The 19331-nt window shown below is 39.1% G+C and overlaps 2 protein-coding genes and 1 non-coding gene across 15 annotated transcripts in view; 1 reads left to right on the top strand and 2 right to left on the bottom strand.

Annotated features, from left to right (window-relative positions):
• SUPT16H (SPT16 homolog, facilitates chromatin remodeling subunit) overlaps positions 1–1388 on the top strand; it is a 51789-nt gene extending 50401 nt beyond the window's left edge. The window contains exon 26 of the mRNA XM_037039856.1: positions 81–1388. Within this exon, the coding sequence (XP_036895751.1) occupies positions 81–226 (146 nt within the window). The 3' untranslated portion in view covers positions 227–1388. The remainder of the gene's footprint in view (positions 1–80) is intronic.
• Positions 1389–1485: 97 nt separating this feature from the next.
• Positions 1486–19331, bottom strand: part of RPGRIP1 (RPGR interacting protein 1) — a 74711-nt gene continuing 56865 nt past the window's right edge. For 8 of the 13 annotated variants that reach the window (XM_037039846.1, XM_037039842.1, XM_037039851.1 and 5 more), the window contains 5 exons: positions 13474–13574; positions 8195–8387; positions 5506–5590; positions 4259–4389; positions 1486–1750 (listed from right to left, as the gene is read on the bottom strand). In XM_037039846.1, coding sequence (XP_036895741.1) covers positions 1635–1750; positions 4259–4389; positions 5506–5590; positions 8195–8387; positions 13474–13574 — 626 coding nt within the window. In that variant the 3' untranslated portion in view covers positions 1486–1634. Of the gene's footprint in view, positions 1751–4258; positions 4390–5505; positions 5591–8194; positions 8388–13473; positions 13575–19331 lie in introns of those variants that run through there. The other 5 variants (XM_037039847.1, XM_037039845.1, XM_037039853.1 and 2 more) reach the window with 2 other exon arrangements.
• On the bottom strand, positions 18628–18769 carry LOC118982690 (small nucleolar RNA SNORA4). The gene has a single exon (XR_005065580.1). It is a non-coding gene; the product is annotated as a small nucleolar RNA SNORA4 (small nucleolar RNA).

Here is a 19331-nt window from a genome sequence, read left to right as displayed (position 1 = left end):
TTGTATTCCATGCTATCTAGTAGCATTTAGCTACCTAAAGCTAACATATCCAACTAGGAATACCTCTTTCTTCTATTCAGCGGACCGTGAAAGTCGTTATGAGGAAGAAGAAGAACAGAGTCGAAGTATGAGCCGGAAGAGGAAGGCATCTGTGCATAGTTCAGGCCGTGGCTCTAACCGTGGTTCCAGACACAGCTCTGCACCCCCCAAGAAAAAGAGGAAGTAACTTCTGAACTTTGGCCCTCAGTTCCATTCTTCCTCCAGCCAACCCCTGAAAATTTTACTGACAGAAACTGTATTTTTCCTTTATTTTCTTCTGAAGTTTTGCCATTTGTGTTTATGGGTTTAGGGGCCATTTGTGTGGACCAATTTACTCGGGGAATTCCAGGCCCACCAGGACACGTGCCAATGGCCCCATCCAGCTGGCAAGACAGTTGTTGTTCTTGAAGAAGGGCAGAGGCTTCCGCTGTTAATAAATACCGTTTCATTCCTCTCTCTTCCTGTCGCCTTCTGCCAGGATATCAGTGGCTTCTGACATCTTACTCTTTGATGTCTCAAAGCTATATATTTCCAAGATGTTGGTACAAGGTGACTCTTAACTAATTGTACCACGGTTCTTGACCAGCAGATTCGATCCTCCACCCTACGCTACTGCTATGACCTTCCTCATATCTCTTTAAGTTCCATCTTTTCAGTACTCAAGAACAGGTTCTTAGAATTTGCTAATGATTGTGATAAACCATCAACTTCAGTTAGTGAGGGAGGTCAGGTGGTACTTCTGTCTGGGTTTTCCTGCTTTCTTGTCACATGCAGATTCTGGGATATTTCTGCTGCCTTGGAAGACATAAGAAGCAGTGACACTTGTGGGTTGGTTTCATCCTCCTTTCAAATTCACACATGATACATTGGTAGAAACAAAATTATTGTTTGTTTTCTGATATACCTGAGTAAGATGGTGTATACTGCTTCTAGTAAAATCTAGAAGGAGGCTCAAAAGAATCAACATGTAAATCTGGAAGGGGCAAGAGTCATGCCTTGGGCCTAGAACACCCTGATGAGAAAAGAAAAAAGGAAGGGAGGCCACACCCAGAACATGACCCCTCTTCACTGCTGCTTCTTATTTTATTTGTCTTGCATTGTCCTGTATTTATCACAGGTTCTGTTGAACAGCTTTTTAAGTATTTGGGGAGTTTATCTTGCCATCCTCCCCCTCCTGGTTCTCTGCATCCACCTGTTCCACTGCAGTTCATTCTGTGTTCTGTGACTTTAAGAGAGGAGGGGGGAGGGGACTCCGATTTTGTTTGTTTGTTTGTTTTTTCTCCTTAGCAGTAGAACTTGATATTTTCAATTTTGGAAGAACTAAAAGATAAATAAACTGTGGTTTTTTTTGTTGTTGTTTTGTTTTTGTATAATTTAGCTTTTGTTCTTTTATAGTTCTTTTATAGTTCCTGCTAAGGCATTAGAAGGTAATGCCTTTATTCATCTAGTATCATAAAAACAAACTTTCATATTCTAAACTTTCATGATTAGATTGAGAGATCACAGTAAACCAAATTCAAGGTATAACAAGTTACTTTATAAGAGACTTTTTACAGTGGTTCCCTCACAGAGTTTAGAATGGAATAGCACTTGTTCTATCGCGAAGACAAATCTGTAGTCATCTCCTCGTAAATAGCACGGAGTGCAGCAGCAGCTTGAAGGGACACCTTCAGACTTCCTATTGGGGTAGCCTGATCTGCGGGGCTAACAACTGTTGGGAAAGGAAAAAGAACTGTCAGGCAGGCGACACCATTATTCAATGAAAAAGTCCCATGTTGCATGTTAGGAACACTTAAGGATTTACTTCATTTCTTAGGGGGACTCAGTCTAGTGGAAGACAGGAAAACATAGTTATTACAGTATAGTAAGTGCTATGATGAAAACTCAAGGTGCTTTGGGAACTCATAGAAGCAGCACCTAACCCACAATGGAGGAATTTGAAAAGGCTTTGTAGAGAAAATCCCTGAACAGTCTTTAAAATATAAAAGATTTTAAATGTACCAAGACATGAGAACACAGCAAGTTGAAAATTGCAAGGAGTGACGGCAATGAAGCTATGCAGATAAGCAAGGGCCAGATCATAAAGGGCCTGGTTTATCTTCCAAGGAATTTGGTTTTAACTGATGGTATTAGTGATGATTTTTATTTTCAGTTCTAGAAAAATGGCTCCATTATTTGGGTAGTATATACAAGGGTACAAATAGATCAGGAAGGGCAGTTAGGATGCTGTTGTGGTCATTCAGGAGAGAAATTAAGGGGTCTGAAGTATAACAGTAGTGAGGTAGGGACAGTTTCAGAATATTTAAAGAGGTAACATACAATAGAATTTTGTGATTGAATGTTGGGGAGTGAGGGGAAGGTTGGAATCAAGAATGACCATTTTAAAAGCCCTGGCTGGTGTAGCTCAGTGGATTGACTGTGGGCCTGCGAACCAGACAGTTGTTCGATTCCCAGTCAGGGCACATGCCTGGGTTGCAGGCCAGTTCCCGGCAGGGGACACACCAGAGGTAACCATACATTGATATTTCTCTCCCTCTTTCCTTCCCTTCCCCTATAAAGATAAATAAATAAAATATTTAAAAATTAAAAAAAGAATGACCATTTTAATTAGAATTAGGATAACAAGGTGAATGGTGGGTTAAGAGGGAACATTAAGGGACAAGGTTGTAGTGGTGGGTGAAGTCCTAAGGGCATTCAAGTAGTGACTGTTTGCCTTTAAGTCTAAATTGTATTAAAAACCTGGTATAGAAACCTGGATTCAAGATCATTTCTAGGTTGAAATTAAAATCCTGAGAGTGGATGCAAACACCTAGGAAAGGGTATGTGGAGAAAGAAAGGCCAAGACGACCCAGGGGAATCCAACATTCAAACTCAGGAAGAGCCTGCAAAGGAAACATCTCCAGGGAGTGCTATGGACCATCAAAATGGCCTAAAAACCAAGGGAGATGAGTTTAAAGAATGAGAAATTTCAAGTAGGATGACTAGAAAACCAGCTGGATTTGGCAGTAAGGTAAATTGGTAAGAACAGAATCCACAATGTTTGGATGGAAACTTGATCTTAATAGAATATAGGAGATACCAAAATAAAAGTATTGTGGACTGACCGACCATTCAGCAAGCATTTCATGGAGCTGAGTTTTGAAGGGATAAGAGAATCTAGTTGCAGAGCTAGAAGAGTGGAAGCCTGAAAGGAAGGGAAACCATAACAAGGAAATTACTGTGAAATTTTCTTTTGATTAAAAGGAAAATTGAGCAGCATTCATTGGCTCTAGGGATTGTGAGGTCACTAGAAAAGGCTTAAGAATATTTCCTTGGTGTACAAAGGCATGGAAACCAGGAAGAGCATGGCACATTTAGGAAATGGGAACAGGAATAGAAATTGGGAGCAAGAGTTGGAAAAGTAACAGACTTGCCATGTGCCAAGCATGTTCATAAGCACTTTAATTATTCTTCCCTTAACCCTTCACTGAAGTGCTCCCTTAATCCTCATGGCACCTGTTGTGAGACAGGAGCCGCTATTACTCTATAGTTGAGGAAACAGGCACAGAGTGGTTAAGTAACTGGCCCAATATCACAGTTAACTAGGGGGATTTAATGGAGAATCTTGTGTACTAGTGAAAGCTTGAACTTTGTAGGCTTTAGTCTGGAGAGTTTCCCTTGAAATTCAGTATAGTTAGTAATAATTTTATGTCTCAAGCATGTACATAAGTTTCACAAAATATTTACTCTGTGCAATGTACTTTGATATTTGGAGGGTTTTTCCCTTCAAATTCTGACTGAATTTAATTAAACTACCCCCTAAAGGGTTAACTTTTAGTGAATGACTGGCAGTTCAAAAATCACTGGTCTAGTGGATAGTCTTTTTTTTTTCCCCCTCCTGCCCGCCTCCTCTCTAGTGGATAGTCTTAAATGCGTGCCTCTTACAACCTAGCAGCTAAGGTAAGTGTGTAAAGTACCAGGTGTATAAGGTAATGGAGCCGTGAGGACTGGACAGAGCAGGCTCACCTAAAGGCATTCAAATGCAAATATTTTTAAAATCTGTTGGTCTTATAACAAACAGTCTTAAAAAAAGATTTGAGAAGCATATAGTGATCAAATGTATAGAAACACTGTAGTAGATGGAAATGGGATGGGAGGAAAACATGAGAAGTATTCATCATTAGGATGATTTCCTTAGAAATAAGTGGAACTGAGGACCACAAAAGAACGGATTACTCACTGTCCAGCTCTTGCTCTAGACTGTCTCTTCCTGATTCCATGATCGGCCACAGTTCCAGATATGCATATCCTACTTCTTGACATTCATTCTTTTCATCTTCCATAGGATCACTCACCACTATAAACTTTAAACTAAGGAGGTGGGGAGCAGAAATTACATTTAACTTAGTGCTGCTGATACCTTTAGGCCTAAAAAAAAAAGTAATGCTAAAAGTAATCAAAACTTAGACAGTGTCTTCCTTGAATCATTTTTTTGCCTGCATTTTACAAAACTGTAACAGCAAAGCAGGAGGACTTGGTGTAATTTAAACTAGCAACTGGCTTGAGAAGGGACTATAAGACTCAAGACATACACACATGGAAAGGAGACAGGGTTGCCAGATTTTGGAAAGGAAGGAAAGAAGGAGGGAGAGTGGGAGAAAACCAAAACAGATGACTACTTAAATTTTAACTTTAAATTTCAGCTAAGCAATGAATAGTATTTTAGGTATAAGTATATCCATGTGTTTCAGCTAGAACCTCTCAAAGGAGGCCTCCTCAGATTACAGGAATAATGATGATTGACTTCTCTAAAATTTACAGTAGACCTAGAATTTACTTTAGTTTTACCAAAGTATTTCTTGTAAAGAAATAATATTTAAAATCTAAATACAAAATTAATATTATAAAGGCATAATATTTGGTAAGCTGGCAATGGTTCTGTGTTTGTGAGAAATAAATAAATTATCTCAAAATGCTGAAGCAGTTTGTCCATTCCCTATAGTGCACTGTCAGTAATTAAATAAATTGCTGCCCCATAAAAAAAAAGTACTTAGGTGCTAGTATGGGAGAGAAATGAACTAAACCTATGAGATTTTATACTTTATCAAATAGTTAGCCATGGCCCTGGCTGGTGTAGCTCAGTGGATTGAGCACGGGCCTGTGAAGCAAAGGGTCGCAGGTTCAATTCCCAGTCAGGGCACATGCCTGGGTTGCAGGCCAGGTTCCCAGTGGGGGACCCATGAGAGGCAACCATACATTGATGTCTCTCTCCCACTCTCCTTCCTGTCACCTCTCTCTAAAAATAAATAAATAAATAAATAGTTAGCCATGAACACAAATTAGACTCAAGTAGATGTGAAATTCATTAAGAGTAAATTAATGTAAAAGAAGTTGTTCAAAATATTCAATATCAGCACAAAAGCAAGCAAACACTTGGGTTCCCATGGGAATATCCCCTGCCTTCCAAAGTGGAAAGTAAATGCTCACCGTCCTTGCTGAGGACCTTGTCTATTCAGCATGGCGAACAGAAACTGCCTTCGGCCTTTCTGCTCCACTGGGTCCAGGTCTATCACTGTGTTAGTGTAAGAGGAAAAAAAGTAAATATTGTACACTTTTGCTATTTAGACACTAAGGCTTCCATAATTAATACATATAAAACAAAAGTTGGAAAACTAGGGCCCATCGGCTGGCCACCATTTTCATAAATATGATTTCATTGAACATAGCCATGCGTATTTATTTAAATATTATCTGTGGTCGCTTTCTAACTACAATGATAGAGTTAAATAGTTGTAATAGAGACAGTTTGGCTTACAAAGTCTAAAATACTATCTGTCCCTTTAAGAAATAGTTTGTCAACCTTTGATATAAAGGAAGCCATACAATCTGCACTGAAAACCAAGACAGATGTGCTCCCATCACTTCACTGGCAGAAAAATTCTGGGGGATATTTTCTTTAAACCATCTCGAGATCTGGGTTTTGCAGCAATTCAACTTAAGGTGCTTGTCTGAACATCCATTCCTCCCTTTCCTCCTCATTTTTATATGGGAATGTTGCAGCCTCCAATAAACTGGTCTATGTATTCCAGCCTCTTCTCCGGCTAGGTTTGGCCACATGATTAAGTTCCAACCATTATGTTGTATGAAACCTGCCTAATGGTTCAGCTGGGAGGCCTTTTTTCCTTTCACCAGCAGCCATTAAAGACTGTGGAGAAACTGAGTAACTAAAAGTATGGAGGACAGGCACCTGGATGGTAAGAAGGCACGAGAAGTTTGGACACCTGATGGTAGCACAGAGCCTCAGCCCTGAACTGCCTGTGTCTGAACTCACTTGACACAAGTGTGAAATAAACTTCTATCTGGTATTAAGGAGAGGATATACTTTTTTAAAAAAAAGGTACAGAGAATAAGAAACAGTTCTTGTAAATTTAAAATATCCAGTCAATGACTAGAAGATAAAATTAAGGAAATCTCTCAAAACGTTGAAAAAACAGAGGTAGAATTATAGGAAGAAAATGATAAAATTAAAGGATCAATTTGGAAGATCCAAATTCTAAGAAAATGAGAAAATGTTAGAGACAAAATTATCTAAGAAGTGCAATAATACTTCCCAGAACTAAAAACCACGAGCTTCCAGATTAAAAGAGTGCACAAAATGGCCAGAACAATTAAATAAAAAATATGCACATTACTCTAAATTTTAAAACACTAGCAGTAAAGAGAAAATGTTAAAACCTTTTGGGGAGGAAGGGGATAGTTTTCGTATAAAGGTTGCATGGCTAGAAAACCATGGACCAGCTGTTTTGAAATTCATAATAAAAATATTTTCAATATAGATGTCTATACTAGGTCCAATTATCAACTAAATATATAGGTAAAATAAAGAAATGTCAAGCATGACTGTCTCAGAGTATTTACTGGAAAGTATGATCCATTAAAAAAAGGAATTAAACCCTGGCTGGTGTAGCTCAGTGGATTGAGCGCGGGCCTGTGAACCACACAATCGCGGTTCAATTCCCAGTCAGGGCACATGCCTGGGTTGCAGGCCAGTTCCTGGTTCCCGGCAGGGGACGCACAAGAGGCAACTATACATTGATATTTCTCTCCCTCTCTTCTTCCCTTCCCCGCTAAAGATAAATAAATAAAATCTTTAAATTTTTTTTAAAAGCAATGAAATCAGATGAGATGAAAAAGGATACAGGAGACAGGACATCCAACAATGGAGAGAACTGAATAAATGTTCTAAATGGCAGCAGTGGTAGTAGCCAAACTGTAGGCTAGAAAGGAACAAGAGAGTGAAGAGAAGTCTTCTGGAAAAAATAGATAAATTATTTGACAAGTCTAATTATTGCAACATTTGGAAAGGCTGATGGAGGATATGAAAAGAATTACAACAGTTATAATAAAAATAAGGCAAATGAAAAGTGGGGGCAAGTAAAAAACTAAACAAGAAGGAAATATAATCATGGTGTACCCCTTGGTTCTGCAAGAATTAATATTTATATATCTATAATAAGGGAGACAATTAACATTTAATTAAATAAAAAGTATGATCCAATTATATGGGAGGAAGGGGACATAGGTGTGATGTGACAGAAATTTTATGTTCTAAGATAGGAAGCCAGAAGATAATCTCTAAAGTTGGTGAATCAGGAAACTGCAATGGAAACATCACTCAGAAATATGGAGTCAAATAGCAGAAGAAATAACAGAAAAAGTGAAAAGTGGTATGGTGGACTGAGGGCTGAGGGCTGAGGGAGTGATTTTTAGAGGAGTAAGGTGATGGACTGTTTACTTAAAAAAAATATTTTATTTATTTATTTTTAGAGAGAGGAGAAGGAAGGGAGAAAGAGAAAGAAACATCAATAGGTTGCCTTTGCACTCACCCAGTGGGGACCTGGCCCGCATCCCAGCCAGGTGCCCTAACAGGGAATCGAACCAACAACCTTTCTGTTCACAGGCCATACTCAATCCACTGAGCCACACCAGCTAGATCTGTTTACTTTTCATTTACAATCTTTTAAATCTATTTGATATGTTTAAATATATGCAAATACCATTTTGATTAAGGAAAAGTAGTTGGATTCACCCCCATCAGAAGTCCAGAATAGTTCTGACTCCTTGGTCTCAACGTCTATCAACCCCCTCTTTCTGCAGACCACAGGGGATGCCTCACCCTTGCTAAAGTGGAAGTAGATCTCTTCTCCTGCCCTTGGTTTCCTCAGGGATACTGGAGTCTCTGTCTCTGACAAGGGTAGATCGTAGAACTTGTACTCCACATACACCTGTTTTACATTCTCATCAGACATCACTTCAGCTTCTGAGTAGAAGGCCAGGCTGATAATTTCAATGCACATTTTCTCTGAACCCTGATAAAAAGACATTTATTTCTCATATGTTAGTGATGCTCCAAGGAAATATATTCAACTTAACTAATACATTACTCTCTATCAATCACAGGCATTGTCCATCTACTCTATTACTCTTTGAGAATCAATTTATAGGTAAAACTTGGACCAAGACAACTTGACTGAATTGTCCCCTAATGTGTCATTCTATCCCTAATCCAGTGACTCATGTCCTCAGACCAGCCTTTCTCAGCCATCTCCACAGACAGAAAGAATCAAGAAACTTTCTAAGCAGATAGCTTTCCTTCAATTTTCTTAATGAAGACCAATCCAGCATTCTCCCAAGATTAGCTCCTAGGAGATCTGCTGGCTGATACTGGAGATTTAATAGCTGTTTTAGCCACTATAGCAAAGTGCTTCCTAAGTGCAGGCCACAGAGGAGGCTATCAGACCATGCTGCTCTCCCGCAGCAACTCCAGTACTTTCAGTTCCACTTCAGGGTCACAACCACCACCATTGTCCTCCCTTTTAATGATCCCTGTGTCTACTTTCACATTAGAGATGCCAGGAGGGGGCTGACATCTCTTTAATTTCAGGAAGCTGAGGCCAGTGTAAATCCTTTCCTCCTACAGTGTTGCAGCAAAGATCCTTGGCTCTGAATTCTTTAAGGGAGAGGGGTGTAGGGTCTCTTCTGTGCCTGCTTCCTGCTGAAGAGGATCAGCGATTTCCTTCAGAGCTAAGTGATCCTTGCTCTCTGTCACAGGGACAATGAGGCCTGGGGACAAAAGGAAGTTGCCAGGGTGTATAAAGTGGGCAATGGGCACTATTTCCAGAGTATGAGTGCGGCTTATAGCACTTTCAAAAGACACACTTCTAATGAAGTATGGCATTCATTAAGAGCCCCAAATCTACTTTTTAGTTCCTCCATTGCCCAATTTATACTGGGGCCAGGCTGTGTTGCAAAAGATTAGCCTTTTTTTTTTTTTTCTTGAGGGACTCAGGGTCAAATTTCTCCCATTTGGCAAGTGTTGCAATTATTTTTAAGGTGTGAATCCAGTGCTGTAGTCTCAAGAAAAGTTAAGCAGAATTTCTCAAGGTGTGTCTGAGGAATAGGTATTTTACAAATAAATGGTTCTGTGATCTCTATCTTACCAAAAAAAAACCCTCCCATAATTAATAGGGATGAACATTTTCCCTATAGTTCATAATGAACAACCACAAGACTTTAAGTTTCAGTGTATGTGTATCTGCATGTGTGTGTATAAAGATCACTGAAATTAAAGTATCCTGAAACAATTCTTAACCTTACTGTGTGTGATGTAAACTGTTCTTCTGTATTCTAATCTATATATCGGGGTTTTGTTTTTCTTTAGTGCTGGCTGGGACCCCACTTATTTTGATTACATTCCCTGTTAATAGATGCCAGTTCACAGTTGAAAAACATTGCACCAGGGTTATGGGATATAACACTATAGCCATTTGCCACATGTGGCTATTGAGCACTTGAAATGTGGCTAATCTGAATTGTGATTGGCTGTCAGTGTGAAATTCACACAGGATTTTGAAGACTTTGCATGAAAAAAAATGAATGTAAGATATATCAATAATTTTTCCTATTGATTTTATATTGAAATGACAATACCTTAGATATTTAGGTTATATAAAATATATTTTTAAATTTATATATTTAAATTTTTTGTTTCTTTTTACACTTTCAATATGGCCACTAGAAAAATTTTAATTACATTTGCAGCTCTCATTATAATTCTGTTGGAAAGCACTTTGTAGACTGTATTTGGAGATGGAGCCTTTGAGAGGTAATTAGATCATGAAAGTGGAGCCCTCGTGAGTGGGATTAGTGCCCTTACAAGAAGAGGTCAGAGCTGGCTTGTTCTCTTTCTGCCATGTGAAGGTACAGTGAAAAGTTGACAGTCTGCAACCTGGAAGAGGGTTCTCACCACAATCTGATCATGCTGGCACCCGGATTTTGGATTTCAAGCCTTGAGAACTATGAGAAATAAATTACTGGGTTGGTTTTTTTTTTTTAAGAAGCAACCCAGACTTTGGCACTTCATTGTAACAACACAAGTTGGCTAAGATACAGTTTGATGTTTCAGTTTGATCCAGAATCCTTTACATGAGCTAGTTCCATTACGTAATTTTATTGGGACTGACTAACAACAAAAAAAGTATACAATTAGTAATATTCAATCACACTAACTATTGTATATACTAACTCGTTTGACCTTGATGGCAGAAACCCTAATAGCAGTTAGTTATGCAGCATTAGTGCCAGACAGACAGCTCCCTTCAGCTCGTTAGTTCAGGATGCTAGCTTATGTGGCTGGGGGATGGAGTTGCTAAAATTCATTAACTAGCATATATAAGGGGTCAGGACATCCTTCATATGTGAAATTAAGAGTATAAGAAAAGAGAACAAACTTTAAGGTTCTTGATACACACTAGAGCTAAAAGACAGTAACCTGAAGCCATAGAGCAAGTGGAAATGATTGCTCCCTTACCATTAGAAGCTGTTAAGAAGGGGAGGCAAATGTTTTCTACGGTCCACTCAGAATGGGAGATTGATTCCTGGGACCAGGAATTGGACTTCATCTGGAGGAAACCATGTTTGGACTGAGAGAATTTCTTGGGGATTCTTAGAGGGAAGATAAGCACAGAAGGCCTTTAGGAACCCTGTGCTGATGAATAGGGCCTCCAGAATGGTCCTACACACATCCTATGAACACAGGAACTGTCCTAAATAAGGACTCAAAGAAAGGCTGTTAAAGATTGATATGTATTGTCATTGTGTAACTTTACTATCAGTATAAGAGAAAAGCATTTTTGAAGGATCTTTTTGAAGTTATACTGCTCAACTTATTCAATTGACCTGGCAGGCAAAAGAGAAATGAAGCCTGCCCAAGTTTCAATCCCCTTCCCTTAGGGCCTGGACCTTCTTGTAGGGATTACCACCAGATTATAAAAGCTTGACCTTGAGAACTAGAATATTTCAGAGAGGATAGAATGTTGCCATCATCAACATTGTCATCACTATCACTTAGGGCTTAAATTGTCTCCGGCATTGTACTAAACCCTTACCACACATTACCTTATTTATTTATTTATTTATTTATAAAGATTTTATTTATTTATTTATTTTTAGAGGGGAAGGAGAGAGGGAGAGAAACATCAATGTATGGTTGCCTTTTTGTGCATCCCCTGCTGGTAGTTAGCCTGCAAGGAACTGGTTTGCAACCCAGGCATGTGCCCTGACTNTCTTGTAGGGATTACCACCAGATTATAAAAGCTTGACCTTGAGAACTAGAATATTTCAGAGAGGATAGAATATTGCCATCATCAACATTGTCATCACTATCACTTAGGGCTTAAATTGTCTCCGGCATTGTACTAAACCCTTACCACACATTACCTTATTTAAATCTTGCCTCATCACTGTAAGGTAGACACACTTAACATTAGTGCTTTACAGATGAGGAAACAAAGCCTAAGAGACAGTAAGTAGCAGAGCTGGATCTAAACCACTTCTGCCTGAACCAAATCTCCATGCCCTTAAACCTACCCTGCTTTGCCTCTCCTATTGTCTGGGCTGACTCAAGGCAGAAGTAACAACAGAGCTGAAGAGTTGTATCTGGGCCGTCAGCTCCTTTAACCTTTCATGCCAATTTTGAAATACAATCATGATTGAGTGTATACATGTCTGTCTTTTTTTTTTACTTTCCTTTATTGATGTTCAAATAGAGTCGTCTCCATTTTAACATGTCTGTCTTGTAAGTTTAATTTGATAATAATAACACTAATTTTTTGCTAAGTAGGCTTAGTTTTCATAGTTTCTCAGGTAACATTTTTGGGCACACATAGGTTTTCTAAAATTAGATCTTAGTTAGCTACCTTTAATTTAGAATAATATTTTTAATGTAATCTGTCTACCTTCTAGTTGAAAAATTTGCTGACCAGCTGGCTGGGTTTTTTTTTGAGTTGGTCTGAGGCGGCATGGTTTAGAAAACTTGATTGGAGTTCCAGCTCCTTCACTAACTAGCTCTGTAATCCCAGACACATCATTTAATCTTTTTCACCTTTATGATCTCTAAGGTGTTATTGTCTAGTTCTTACATTCAGTGGCTCTGCTCTGTCTTGTAAACATTTCTCGATATTACTTACATGTCTAAAAAAGATATGACTGGTAAATTTTCAAAAATTAACTATTTGCCATATTAACTGTTTAAGTCTACCGATTTTGAGTTGTTTCTCCCACTCCAATATCCTTCATTTTCCTGCAAATCCTCAGTACAGATTCTGACTTTCAAAGAAGAGTTTTTTTCCTCTACAAAAACAACAATAATTTCCCTTTTCTGAATTATTAAAAACCTTAGAATTTATATCACATTACCTGCCCACGTGATTCTAGGTCACCTGTGCATTTCTTTATTGTTTCTAATAAAGTTCATAATTCTCAATTATATTTTAACCTTCCATTCAGTCACTCACACAACAAATATTTACTGAGCACCTACAAACCTGCAGGGAGCATTTTAGTGGCTTGAGAGGATGATTGTTTTCCACAGCATTTATAACCTCACAAGATCTAATACAACGACTGTTGAATATACCTGTGAATATTTATTCATATATATTTAGGTATGTATCCCCTATTAGTTCCAAAAAAGAGCTGAGGGTGAAATGTTTAACAAATAATTGTAAAGACAGGTTTTAAAGGTTGGGTCAAAAGCTTCAGAAACTGAATGCTCCCTCTGAGCCTTCCCAGGAAGAATCCTTTCCTCTCTTCCAGCCTCTACTTCTTCAAATAAACCTGCTCTCCTTACACAATGAAGAAGGCAAGTAAGGAATCCAAACAGGAGAGAGAAGTGTTGAAGCAAGTCCTCACTTTTACCACATCAAGAAAATGATCCTTTCATCAGACTACATCGACAGACTTCTATTCACTCTCAATGTGTATTTAACTAAATTAATTTGAATTTCCCACCAGGTTCATTAAATTTGGATTTGAACTTCACATACATGGTCATTAAGCACACTGTTATTATTTACATTCTTGTCACAAGCTTAATAATCACACCAATGTACTTACTGCCTTAGGACTTTTCTGAGGTGCCGGTATCACTATGTCATCACTGTCTGTAGTTTGTGCTTCACTGACTTCAGAAGCCTGTTCACAGGATTCTTGATCTGCTCAGGAAGAGGCTGGAGTTACAGAACTGTTTCAGACTGCCCTGTCTAGCCCAAGAAAAGACCCAGTACCTACGTCCTCAATCTACTGTCTGATCACTAGTTCTGAGTACTTAGATTCTGGCTGCATTTATCAAGAATCAAACCCTCCTTTTCAAAGGTTCACTTATTCTGAAGCTTGCTGAACACTCAGTGTTCACTTGAAAAAAGGGGAAAGAAGGAAGAGTGGAAGGAAGGAAGGAGGGAAGGGAGGAAAGGAAGAAGGAAGGGAGGGAGGGAGTGAGGGAAGAAGGAAGGAAGGAAAGAAGGAAAAAAAGAAGGGAGGAAGGAAGTTAATGCATCCTTTTGTAGAAGCTGAAGAAAATGACCAAGCCAAGGAAAAGAAGAGCAATCAAAGTGTGGAAGATTGCATTTTCCAAAGACAGCTTCAAACAATACCTTCTATCCCACATGGTCTCTTTACAATGTGATTCTTGACACATTTGGTGGGACATTTGAATTTCCTCTTTGTAGAGAGCATTTCAAATCTTTTGCTCTTTTTCTGCTAGCTTGTTTGTCTTTTTTTCTTATTGATTTGTAGGAGTTCTGTATATTTTCTGAATATGAGCCCTTTGTTGGTTACATGTGTTGCAAATGTCTTTTTCATTCTGTAGCTTGCCTATTTAATTGTTTACTGAACGGAAATTCTTTTCTTAACTTTTAAATATATTTTATTGATTATGGTATTATTGTTGTCCTATTTTTTCTCCCCTTTATTCCCCTCTGCCCTGTACACCCCTCCCTCCACCACTTCCCTCACCTTAATTCACATCCATGGATCATACATATAAGTTCTTTGGCTTCTCCACTTTCTATACTATTCTAAACCTCCTCCTATTTTGTACCTACCAATTATGTTTCTTATTCCTTGTGCCTTTTCCCCATCCTCCTCCCACCCCCTCCACAATGATAACCCTCCATGTGATCTCCATTTCTATGGTTCTGTTCATGTTCTATCTGTTCACAGTTTGTTTATGCCTTTGGTTTTTTTTTAGGTTCAGTTGTTGATAGTTGTGAGTTTGTTGTCATTTTACTGTTCATATTTTTAATCATCTTCTTTTTCTTAGATAAGTTCCTTTAACATTTCATATAGTAAGGGCTTGATGATGATAAACTCCTTCAACTTGACCTTATCTGGGAAGCACTTTATCTGCCCTTCCTTCTAAATGATAGCTTTGCTGGATAGAGCAATCTTGGATGTAGGTCCTTGACTTTCATGACTTTGAATACTTCTTTCCACCTACTTCTTGCCTGTAAAGTTTCTTTTGAGAAATCAGCTGATAGTCTTATGGGAACTCCTTTGTAGATAATGGTCTCCTTTTCTCTTGCTGCTTTTAAGATTCTCTCCTTCTCTTTAATCTTGGGTAATGTAATTATGATGTGCCTTGTTGTATGCTTCCTCAGGTCCCACTTCTTTGAGACTCTCTGAGTTTCCTGGACTGCCTGAAAGTCTACTTCCTTTACCAGGTTAGGGAAATTCTCCTTCATTATTTGTTCAAGTAAGTTTTCAATTTCTTGCTCTTCCTCTTCTTTTGACACCCATATGATTCAGATGTTAGAATGTTTAAAGTTGTCCCAGAGGTTCTCAAGCCTCTCCTCAGTTTTTTTGGTTTCTTCTTTCTTCCTTCTGTTCTGGTTAAATGTTTATTTCTTCCTTCTGCTCCAAATCATTGATTTGAGTCAAGGTTTCCTTCCCATCACTGTTGGTTCCCTGTAGATTTTCCTTTATTTCACTGTGCATACCCTTCACTTTTTCCTCTGTTTTGCTACCATACTCAGCCTTTTCTGTGAGCATCCTGATTACCAGTGTTTTGAACTCTGCATCTGATAGGCTGGCTATTACTTAGTTGTATTTTTTCTGGAGCTTTGATCTATTCTTTCTTTTGAGCCATATATCTTTGTCTCAGCGTGCCTGTTACATAGTAAGGGGTAGAACCCTAGGTATTCGTCAGGGCGGAGCAACCCACTTGGCTGTGTCATGCTGCCGTCAGTGGAAGAGGGGTCTGAGAGGGAACGATGCTACTTGCTCAGCTCTTGGCTGGCTTTCAGTCATTTCTGCCACTACCCACAAGCAAATTGGGCCCTTCTGGTGCTGATTCCTGGGTAAGTGGTTTTGTTTACACCCTAGCACCCTGTGGTTCCTTCCAATGAACTCTCCTGTGAGGCTGGTAGTTTCTTCTGTTGCAGCAACCACCACAGGTTTTTTTCAGCCAGAGGTTTGAGGCTTTATTTCCCTGCACTGGAATCCTGGGTTGTGTGGTCTGTCTCGCTCCCTAGTTGTTCCTCCCAGTTTATCTGCCTGTAAATGTGGGACTACCCATTCTGCCAGCCACCACGTCACCCACCCAGGTCCTCTAGGTCCTCCAGGCACTGCCTTGCCCTGTGTCCTCTCTGCCCCTTCTGCCCATTTCCATCCTTCCTACTGATCTGAATGAATATTTCTTCTTAAACTCCTTGGTTGTTGAACTTCCATACAGTTCTATTTTCTGACAGTTTTGTTTATTTTTTGTTTTTAACTTTGTTGTTTTCATTCTTTTGGTTGTGTGAGGAGGCACAGTGTATCTAGCTATGCCTCCACCTTGGCCAGAAGTCCCAGAAATTCTTACTTTTAAGGTAGTCTGATTTATCAATATTTTCTTTTATTTTTTAAAAGATTTTATTTATTTACTTTCAAAAAAATATATTTTATTGCCCTGGCTGGTGTAGCTCAGTGGATTGAGTGCGGGTCTGCAAACCATACGATTGTGGTTCGATTCCCAGTCAGGGCACATGCCTGGGTTGCAGGCCAGTTCCCAGCAGGGGACTCATGAGGGGCAACCATACATTGATATTTCTCTCCTTCTCTCCTTCCCTTCCCCTCTAAAGATAAATAAATAAAATCTTTAAAATATATATATATTTTTTTATTGATTATACCATTACAGTTGTTCTATTCCCCGCCTTCATTCCCCTCCACCCTGCACACCACTCCCCCACCATTCCTCCCCTTCGGTTTATGACCAGGTGTCTCAAGTTCTTTAGATTCTATATTTCCCCCACTATTCTTGCCCTCCCCCTATCTATTTTCTACCTACTGTCTATGCTATTTTCTGTACCTTCTCCCCACTTCTCCTTCTCCCATTCCCCTGTTGCTAACCCTCCATGTGTTCTTCACTTCTATGGTTCCACTCCTGATCTAGCTGTCCTCTTGGTTTGCTTTTGTTTTAGGTGTGGTTGTTAATAACTATGAGTTTGCTGTCCTTTCACTGTTAATATTTTTCATCTTCTTTTTCTTAGATAAGTCCCTTTAGCATTTCATATAATAAGGGCTTGGTGATGATGAACTCCTTGAATTTGACCTTATCTGAGAAGCACTGTATCTGCCTTTCCATTCTAAATGAAAGCTTTGCTGGATAAAGCAATCTTGGATGTAGGTCTTTGGATTTCATGACTTGGAATACTTCTTTCCAGCCCCTTCTTGCCTGTAAGGTCTCTTTTGAGAAATCCGCTGACAGTCTGATGGGTACTCCTTTGTAGGTGACTGTCCCCTTACCCCTTGCTGCTTCTAGGATTCTCTCCTTCATTTTAATCTTGGCTAATGTAATTATGATGTGTCTTGGTCTGTTCTTTCTTGGGTCCAACTTCTTTGGGACTCTCTGAGCTTCCTGGATTTCCTGGAAGTCTATTTCCTTTGCTAGACTGGGGAATTTCTCCTTTATTATTTGTTCAAAAAAGTTTTCCGCTCATGGCTATTTCTTTTCCTTTTCTGGTACCCTTATAATTCGGATGTTGTAATGTTTAAAGCTGTCCTGGAGGTTCCTAAGCCTCTCCTCATTTTTCTGAATTCTTGTTTCTTCATTCTTCTGGTTGGACGTTTTGTTCTTCCTTCTGGTCCACTCCCTTTATTTGAATCCCAGTTTCCTTTCCATCACTATTGGTTTCCTGTGCATTTCCCTTCATTTCAATTAGTTTAGCCTTCATATGTTCCTCTAATTTGTGACTATAATCAACTAGTTCTGTGAGCATCCTGATCACCAGTATTTTGAACTGTGCATCTGAGAGGTGTGCTATTTCTTTTTTTCTTAGAGTTATCGGCTCTGGGGCATTGAGTTCTTCTTGAGCCATATTTTGGACTGTTTGTGCCTGTTACGTATGAGGAGCGGAGCCCTAGGTGTTCACCAGGGAGGGGCAACTCAGTCACTGGGTTGTGACGCTGTATGTGGGGGCGAGGGTCACAGGAAAGCAATGGCAGTCCCCTCTGCCACCTCCTGCTGCCGGGACCATGAGGTCCTTCCCACTGCTCACTCCTCTGCTGGTTTATCTTTGTGGAAATGTGTGACCGCGGTCAGCCTGCCCCGCACCCTCACTTGGTCCATGCTGCTACTCCAGCTGTCTGGGTGCCTAGGGTTGGGGGGTCTTTCCGGCCGACCCTGCTCCGCTGCTGGCTCCACCCCTCTTACCCATCCCAGTTGAACGGTTGGTTGTTGTCAGACTTCCGTATAGTTCAATTTTCTGTTGTTTGGCTGCAACTTTGTTTACTAAACCTTTGTTGTATTCAAACTTGGTTGTGGAAGAAGGCACAGTGTTTCCACCTACACCTCCATCTTGGTGGAAATCTATTTATTTACTTTTTATTAGAGAGAGAGGAAGGGAGGGTGAAAGAGAGGGAGAGACACACCAGTGTGCAAGATATACATCAGTTCATTGCCTCTTATGTGCTCCCAACTGGGCAACCTGACCCACGACCCAGGCATGTACCCTGACTGAGAATGAAACTGGTGACCCTTTGGTTTGCAGGCCAGAGCTCAATCCACTGAGCCATACCAGCCAGGGCTCAATGTTTTTCTTTATGATTCATGCATTTTATTTCTAATTAAAACTTTCCTTATTCTGAATGATGAGTAATGCTATTATGAGTATTTGTGTACAAGTCTTTGAGTACAGAAATGTTTTCATTTCTCTTGCGTAGATACCTAAGAGTAGAGCTGCTGGGTTGTAAACTCTTTGTTAGCATTTTTTCTTTTTCTGTTTTCTATGTAATGCAGGCTACAAAATAGTAGTGAATTATATGTTTAGTGATATAGCCCACTGTGGAATGTGGTTCTCTTTAACCTCCCAAATAGCCTAAGCTGGTAAAAGTTCTTTAAAAATCCTCCAAAAAACTCTTTAACTTTTCAAGGAACAGCCAAATATTTTTAAAAGCGTTTGTACTATTTTACATTCTCACCAGTAATGTGAGATTCCAATTTTTCCACATCTTCACTAACACTTGTACAGTCAGCTTCTGGAACATATCAGTTCTAGTTGGTTTGTACTTATGTCTTGTTGTGGTATTATTTTATATTTTTTCCTAATGACTAATGTTGTTGAGCATCTTTTTGTATGCTTATTAGCTATTCATCTGTCCTCTCTAGTGAGAGTCTATTCAAATCTGTTTATGATTTAAAATTATATTATCTTATTATTGAGTTGTAAGAGTACTTTATAGATGATAGATTTAAGTTCTTTATCAGAAAGATTTGCAAATATCTATTCCTTGTCTGTAACTTATCTTTTCATTTTATTAATGGTGTCTATTGAAGAGCAAGCATACATTTTTACTTTGCTGAAGTCCAATTTATCAATTTTTATCTTGTGGATCATGCTTCTGCTGTCATGCCTAAGAAATCTTTGTCTAGTCTAAGGTCAAATGTATTATCCTATGTCTTCTTTTAGTAATATTATAGTTTTGGTTCTAATATT

This window comes from Sturnira hondurensis, unplaced genomic scaffold, assembly GCF_014824575.4.
Source record: "Sturnira hondurensis isolate 20B ecotype Veracruz unplaced genomic scaffold, ASM1482457v3 Scaffold0025484, whole genome shotgun sequence".
Lineage (NCBI taxonomy): Eukaryota > Metazoa > Chordata > Mammalia > Chiroptera > Phyllostomidae > Sturnira > Sturnira hondurensis.
Note: the sequence above shows the minus strand (reverse complement) of the source record. Positions and strands in the feature narration are given on the sequence as shown.